The sequence below is a fragment of the Vollenhovia emeryi genome, unplaced genomic scaffold (genome assembly GCF_000949405.1).
Source record: "Vollenhovia emeryi isolate VEMERY1.0 unplaced genomic scaffold, V.emery_V1.0 DF939379.1, whole genome shotgun sequence".
Classification (NCBI taxonomy): domain Eukaryota; kingdom Metazoa; phylum Arthropoda; class Insecta; order Hymenoptera; family Formicidae; genus Vollenhovia; species Vollenhovia emeryi.
Genome location: NW_011966987.1, coordinates 45679 through 54221, shown reverse-complemented (window position 1 = coordinate 54221; position 8543 = coordinate 45679). Strand labels below are relative to the sequence as shown.

Sequence of the window (8543 nt, the reverse complement as noted above, 5' to 3'; positions counted from 1 at the left end):
TATAAAAGTATTTACCCATTAGGGTGGAGTCCCATGGAGCGGAATACGCGGAAGCGGAATCAGCGGATCGCCAATCACAAGACCGTTTCGACAGAATTTTTGAAAGGGCTCTATCAGAATAATCTTGCGATTGGCGATCCGCTGATTCCGCTTCCGCGTATTCCGCTCCATGGGACTCCACCCTTATTCGTCAACACTGCGAATTTTTCAATGTCACACCGACTTTGCACTAACACACGTACAAAAATCCTGTGATTGGTCAGAATAAAAACATGTCGGATGCGCAGTACGGATCGGCGCGAACGTGAAACAAAAGAGCGAGTGCCACTACTGGTTATACTGTGGCACAACTGCGCGAGATCGTGTAACCTCTGACAACGAGCTAATTTCTCGATCGGACTGTACCTTTCCGTCCCCACTCTCGACCACCCTATAAGCCAGACAATGACAAACGCCACTCGACGATGCTCTCTCTCGGTACACACGGCTCGGCTCTAGCGCGCGTTCCAGTTAGTATATATTTCAGTGGGTTATGGACGGTTCACATTGCATTGTTAGAAAACTCGTATTAGGGCCGTGGCACACAAACGGTCTTAAGCCCGTATCAGACTACGGATTGGGATTGGGATTAGATTGAAATTTAACCAATCACAGTAAAGTTTACTAATCTCAAGTTCAGTAACTTTTACACTGATTGGTCAAATTTCAATCTAATCCCAATCTCAATCCGTAGTCTGATACGGGCTTTAAGCAACAAAGGCCCGGTTTCACCAACGCGAGTTAATCTAATCGGTCGGTTAACTTGACAGGGTGCCAACATAAAACTTCTTTATTAACCAAGAAAATAGGTTAATAAAGAAGTTTTATGTTGGCACCCTGTTAAGTTAACCGACCGATTAGATTAACTCGCGTTGGTGAAACCGGGCCAAAGCGAAAGCAGTAAACGAATTGACCAATCAGGGTGATTGGTTCCGCGTTACGCTATACCGCTCCATGGGATGGCATCCTTACCGATTCGCTAAAAGCCATGCGAACAGCCAATCGACTTGCAAGTTATCTGTAAGAGCAGAATTTTCGAATTCGTTTCTCTTTCGAGTGAATTCATGAATCGAGCCCCAAGAGGGAAAATGCTATCCTGCTAGTGTTCGTACCAAGATTGAAAAATTGCACTTGCGCCGAACCCCTCCTTTATCAACAACTGGTTAGTCATTGGAGAAGGGGTGGGACAAGATTCCCGGACATAATTCATTAAATAAAAACGTAATTGATGTCCATTTTTTTCACATTGACAAATAATTTACTTTCATCTTTTTTACGCTTTATAATTGCACAAGCAACATGTTGGTCACTCTATTGAATAATTTAGTAAGAAAAAAAACGCGCGTTTTAGCAATTGTTCAAACACGTTTTACACAATTTTATAACATCTATTAATGACTTGATTGTTAAATAAGTTTTCCTCCGAATTAAGATGTAAAAATAATTAATAAGTAATGATCTATCAGGCCCGTGTTTTTACAAAATCACAATAGTACATATGAGAAGGCCAATAAACGAGCTAATAAAGGTCAAAAGATAAAAAGGACTAATCCATTACATTTAATATGATTCACCGTTAATTATACAAATCATTAAATAAGATTCGATGATTTGATGATAGTTGACCATTTCGCTGAAGAAGACTAAGTTAAGTCGTCTCTCTGTCGAAACGTTCGAATTACCTAATGTACCTAATTAATTGTATAACTATCACCAAATCATCGAATCTTATTTAATGATTTGCATAATTAACGGTCAATCATAAAAATAATTAAAATCGCGGACAGGATTAAATTTTGGACTGGGTATATATATACACACACACACAAACCAATTAGTAATACGATTCCAATATACATGTATGTACGCATACGCACTGTATACAATATATTTATATATGGGCATTAAAATATACAACTAGTTGCATACTGCATGATAATATGTATATATCTGTACATATACATGTAAACACACACACACACACACACACACACACACACACACACACACACACACACACACACACACACGAACACACGCGCGCGCACACATATATATATATATATATATACATACACACATACACATATTTGATGTGTCAAATAAAAAATGTACAGATATTCCCCCCCTCTTCATACGTACACGTTCTTTATCCTTTCCTCTCCATTCGCAGCTCTTATACATTTTCATTCTTAACAATTAACAAATAACAAAGGTATGGATTACGCGAAACTTTCAACTTACACGAAAGAAAATTTCCGACGCAACGTTATTTGTATACATGTATGTATCTCTATGTATATGTATATTATATATGTATATGTATATACAGGATGTTGTGTAATACCCGCCTCACCTCTTATTTACGGATAGAGCAGATTGGACTGAGTTTAAAAGTCCCGTACCATTTTGCAATTTTCGCAATGGTTAACGAGTTATTAATTATTAAAAATCGCTGCCTTAGCCCGGTCCACTCATGTATAATTGAAGCGCGCGGCGAGATACGGCGATCCCGCGATCGGCGTTGCTAGGCGCGCAGGGAGTTGCTTACGACACACGGCAATGGTTATGTATAATAAACAACTCCCCGCGCGCCGATCGCGGGACGGCCGCATCACGTTGCGCGCTTGAATCGGGCGGTAGACTTGGCTAAGACAATGAGATTTAATAATTAATAACTCGTTAACTATTGCGAAAATTGCAAAATGGTAGAGGACTTTTCGACGTAGTCCAGTCCGCTCTATTCGCAAATAAGAGGTGAGGCGGGTATTACATAACACCCTGTATACATATATAAAATCTAATATTATGCATTTCCTCAATACAGCTTTTTTTTTACAGTCAAACTTCTGCAATATAGAACAGTACAAAACGATAGGTTCCCTTTTTGCAACAGTATCACTTTCATCGCTACAGCGTCTTGCGATGTTGCAGCGATGGAAGGAAACGTGTCCGCATCCGACTGTCTGTGATATTACAATATGTAAATACGTGTATGTTTATATATACATACAGAATGTTGAGTAAATCGTGGTACAATCGTCGAAGGACGATTCCTCGTGAGGAGTCACGTGAAATGTGCGGAATAAATTTTCGTTTATTTATTTCCTAGTTTTCGAGAAGCGATTCGTACAACGAAATAGACGGACATTACTTTCACACGTTTGAAATCGATTTTCTCAAAAACTATGATAATAAGAGGTCTATTATACAATTTTTATATATTTTTTTCTCGGAAATCACTTGACCACGATTCATTGGAGAACACTCAATTCAGTTAGTCATTATTGCCAGAATGAAGTCTTACATACATATGTATATATACTCACATAAGTATACATAAATTATATATATATATACTTGTAAATACAGAGGCGACTACCCCAATATTTAATCTATTATAACTCTTGTGTTCGGAAAGGCATATCAACTTGAGCAGATTCGTAATTTGTGTTTGTCTGGAAGATTGACGTTATGCAATTCTGTACCCACACAGCACAGGAAGATTGCAGAAATGTTACATTGCAAGATTGCAATATTGCAGCAACGTTGCGCAACGTTGAAATGTCCGCCCTCAGAGAGATTGCAGTGTAACATTATAGCAATGTTGCAGCGCAATATTTTTGGAATAATTTGTCGTTGTACATAAGCAGAGAATTTACATATACATCCGGGCCTTTTTCAAGGCATAGCAAGCTTTTGCGAGGCAACCTAAGGAAGTTATGTCGCTTCGCAATAGATGGAGATTGCGAGCAACACCGCACTGATCAAGTACTTAATAATTCGCGCATTATTGGTATCAACGGAAATAGCATTATAAAATTCTCGTAATTAGAAGAATTTTTTAAATAGAAAATATAGTATTTTCATTATTTTTGAAACATTGCTGCAATATGCTATCGAAAGTTTGCAATTTTATATCCCTGCAATGTCTCCGCAAGATTGCAACGTTTCTGCAATGTAACTGCAACCATCTGTGCTGTATGGGTATATAACACTCAATCTTGTTCCTATGCACAATCGCGCTAAACTCAAAGCTGAAGGTAATAATGCAACTCATGTCGTGCAACAATCGACATCTTTCTTTTTTTTTGTACAAACCTGTTCTAAAAATAAGTGCGATGTTTTTCGCTCGAGGCGCATTGTGTGAGTGTAAACTATTTTCAAAAACATGCATCATGTACAACACACGCAAGTAGCTTTCTCGTGCCTTCGTTTGTAGTATCTGTAGACTAGGTGAACGGATTAATATGGGGCAGCCTTTTGTGAGTATATATCCATTTTGTATTAATAAACTCTCTTTGCATACCATGCCGCTGCCGTAGACTTTGGATTTTCAGAATTACATGGTGGGCGGGTCAGTGGGCACGATCGTCTGTATAAAACATTTAGAACACTGTAACACCCAGATGTTTTGCAAAATGTACCGTTGGTTAATATTTGATTAGTAAGCCGTGTCCATTCAGGAATACCTATACTGCTTGTTTATATTATATTCGTTTGCAATATGGCTCGTTAAATAATATCGAAATTATCTCTTCCAAAATGACAAGACATCCCCAAGTCTTTTAAATCTATTTCTCCATAGTATTATAATTTTGATCGGTATTCTACTAGTTACAAATCATTCGCTCTCAATTATATATAAGGTATCCAAAATATTTACAACTTTGCTAGCAGGCCTTTTACGCATCCCGCTGTTTCTCTTGATAAAAACAAATCTCCCAACGCGGTGGAGACTTTTTTTTTAAGCTAATTCCTTTGCTGCATACTGCAGTCATATTTAACGTTCTCAACTAATCTGGACTGTAACTGGCACCGGGAACAGAGCTGTGCTGAGACTCAATCACTCTCTGGACCGCCTTCCTTTTCACCCTCGCCGTCCCCTTCCTCTCGTGTCATGCCTTCGATTGGCGCCGGAGCGCCATCCTCTGCGTTCGTAACATTACTCGTCGGCAGTTCACCAGAGTCAGGTGGCACTGACGGTGGGCCATTCTGCGCAGCGCCCTGCGGGAATCCTGTTTCAGCCGATACTAAATGCGACGGCATGTGCGGTGAGGCCGTTTGCGACTTTCTGCTCTTCTCACCTTTCCTCCATAATGTAATCTCCTGAATAGAATACGAAAAGCAGTGATAAAATGAAGATGCGAGGAAGCGTGAGTGTGGAAATATTTTCATCTTGAAAAAGAAGTATAACAATTTTAGAGAACCAATAAATTAAGAAAGCCAATGCGGTCCAGGCAGGATGTAGGTCGCCCAACGGTGCGTGTAAATTTTTACTAAATTTTAGAATCTTAAAAAAAATATATATCTATTCCGTTAACTCACCTGCTGCTTAAAGTATCGCCGATCTTCCTCGTCCATGAGAACCAGATTCAGATAATATCTAACACTAAACTTCTTATTAATATCGCGCATCGTAGGCGCCAGATCGTACCCAGCTAAGAACACCCTTATAGGAATAGACTCCCCTCGAACGGGCGCGCCGTCCATGATCTCGTATTTCGCTATAGTTTCATTTTCAGTAAACGTGTGAGGGCCTGCAAATATGTATTCTAATTATTGCCTTAGTACCACGAATATCGCGTAGGAAGCTCTCAGAAAACCAAAACTCGCGTTCCAATTTTGCCAACGTGCAATGCTGCATGCGTATATAAAACTGTAGAAATTATAGTTAATTACTATCGCTACGCTACGCTACGGAAATGCACAAGTTATCTATAACGTACCAGAACCGGTGGTTTCTCGTTTGATGATTGCTATCTCCATATGTTTTATTTTTATTCTAACCAGCAGAAAGTATATTTTGCCGACAATTACATCTTTCAAGTGATATCTGAAAAGATGGGCAGTTAGTCGGCACCGTACGTTTGAACAGTTGCTTATTGAAGCGGTCAATGACCTAGTTTACACCGTTAAATCAGTTGGCGTGAATTGAACATTCGATACGTCCCTGCTTACACCGATTAATTTTAAAACAGGTCCGGTTGGAGTTTTAGTAAAACTCCAGATAAAGTTCTACTGCTGCAAACTGAGTGCTACAGGATGCATCCAATCTGAATTTAACAATGATATACGAACCAAGGGTTTATCCAGACAAACTTGCATAGGTGCACAAGCATATGCATAAAGAAATTGATTGGTTTATTTCCTTATGCCTGCACTTGTGGCCCAATCAAATTTCTTATGCACATGTTTACGCGCTATGCAAGTTTGTCTGGATAGATTCAAACGTTTATAATGCGCTAGAATTTTTTGATACGCGTATCAACTTAGTTCGATATTGAAGTAATCCGTGTGCGTTTATACCGTGCGAATAAAAGACTTAATAAGTGTATTAAATGCTTGGTATAAACTAGGCCAAAGTGTATCGCGCAACGTGACTTACTTGCTTTTATTGTATTCAAATTCGATATGCAAACAGTCTTCGATTCCAACTTCCATTTTAATGGGATTATTCATATCTGGATAGGAACTAAGAGTGTGCACAACTAATTCGAGTTCTTTGATAACGTCACTAATTCGTCGTACAATTGTCACTTTCAGAAAGTATCTCAGTCGCACGTTGGATCCAGTGTAACTTTCAAATGGTTTCTCGACATTTGGGAATTCAAACGTGTACACCGTATTGTGTGTCAATTCCCCTGGCCTCGCCAGTTCTTTTACGAGGCTAGTAAACTCATGGTGATTACCTCTGTCGTAGTACAGCTCAATTTGTCCGATAAATTCTACTTTCACCCCATGATGCTCTAATTTTCCAGCCTTCCGCAAACTGATATTAATCTGCAAGCATTTGACCGAATGACAAATTTTGTACCGCAAAAAAAAGTCAATTAACGTAACACAGACTTCAAAGGCAAATCGCATCCATAAACCCGTAGTCAACAAATCAACGATAAATTAATCAGCAAACAAAAATACACTGCGACTATATCTCATCATGTAAAATAATAAATTGTGCTTCAACCTTTACAAAACAAATACAAGAACATTTTCTGACGACTGACAATTTCCTAGATATACCACGTTACAAGCAAGAGGTTTGTGCATGGCGGAGTATTTGTTCAAATCGAACGGGCAGGCTTGCACGCATCACATGCGAGCGCGTTAAATTTCAGGCCTATGAAATTGGCCTCTTCTCGTATCAGCCGGACGATAAGGTCGACGTTCCAGGGGGGTTCCTACCTTGCCGGAGACGGTCTCGCCGTCGTAGTAGAGCAGGTGCCGCTCTTTCTTGCCGTCCTCGGACTTGATGTCTGCGGTCTTCCGTGTCTCAGCGCCGTCCAGCGTGATCTCTATGTCGGCGGACTGGCCGAAACCGAAGAAGCTCTGCGTGCAAAAAAAAATCGAAAGCGTTAGAAAAGCCGCGTGTCATACGGGACGACGCGGTAGGAGGTAGACGCCAATGACTCCCGGTGCCGACGAGGAGTACTCGGGTTACGGTGGGCCGAGACCCGCAACCCCATGGGAGGCGAACGCACCATTTTTTAAGGGAAAGGGACAGCCTTCGTGGGAACGGTGAGATAGCTCGGCGTCACGCCGCAGTCACGATGACAGAATCGGCCGTATCGCGGATCAATGGACAATTCTCCAGGGCAACATTTTCTTGTGCGCACGAGAGATGGGAAAAGTTGGGTTATTTTTTCACTCGTTCCTCCTGAAAGTTACAAGTAGCCAATATGGCCGCGCGCACGCGCCCCTTTCCCCCTCTTCCCCACTTCGCCGACTCAGCTATGCGCGCTGTTGGCGCTGTCGGCGCTGTCAAAACTCCGCCGGTGGTGCGCGCGGCGCGAGTTTATCGACGCAGCGTTTCTATTGGTGTTTTCCACTTAGGCCCGGGCTCACAGTGATTCGCTCATACTTGACGCCGACTGAATGTATTTTTAAATAATTTCTATATGCAATCGTTTGTATTTCGTATGTAGACGTTTCTAGTGCAATTAGAAAGGTTTGTGAGTCATTCGTTTGTTTGTAATTAATTAATTAGTTTTCCACCGTATACTTAGCGCAATAGATAAATTAGATAAAATTTTTATATGAAATCGTTGGTATTTCGTATGAAGACGTTTGTAGTGCAATTAAAAAGGTTTGTGAGTGATCCAGATAATTTTAATTAAATATTTATTAAATGGAAGTTAGCCGGATTCAAAATTTAATTGATTTCCTATCTATGATACTGAATGATTTAACACATAAGAATTGCTTGTCTCGTTCCGGGACCTCAACAACATAGCCACATATGGCAGGAACAATACAAAGTTAGTTTTATTTGGAAAAATGGTAATTATGGAGAATAGGAACTTTTCCGAATTTTGATATTTTCTTGCGGTTTTCTTGATAAAAACCTTTGTTGTGACTCTGACAGTGATAATCAATCGGGGGAGCCCGAAAATATGCACCCCGAGTGACCTTCAGAAGGTTAACCCGGGTTAACTGTTCTGTAAAGCAGATAATTTTCCATCATTTGTAAGTCCATACGCACACAAGAATATTGTGCTTTACAG

At 40.2% G+C, this 8543-nt stretch overlaps 1 protein-coding gene across 1 annotated transcript; it reads right to left on the bottom strand.

Moving 5' to 3' along the window:
* Positions 1-4573: 4573 nt before the first annotated feature.
* On the bottom strand, positions 4574-7793 carry LOC105558120 (vacuolar protein sorting-associated protein 26B-like). Its single transcript, XM_012005642.1, has 6 exons — positions 7521-7793; positions 7225-7368; positions 6428-6822; positions 5769-5875; positions 5368-5579; positions 4574-5148 (listed from the first exon to the last, which is right to left on the bottom strand). The coding sequence occupies exons 1-6, from the start codon at positions 7521-7523 to the stop codon at positions 4882-4884; spliced, it is 1128 nt and encodes a 375-aa protein (XP_011861032.1). The 5' UTR covers positions 7524-7793; the 3' UTR covers positions 4574-4881.
* Positions 7794-8543: the final 750 nt, after the last annotated feature.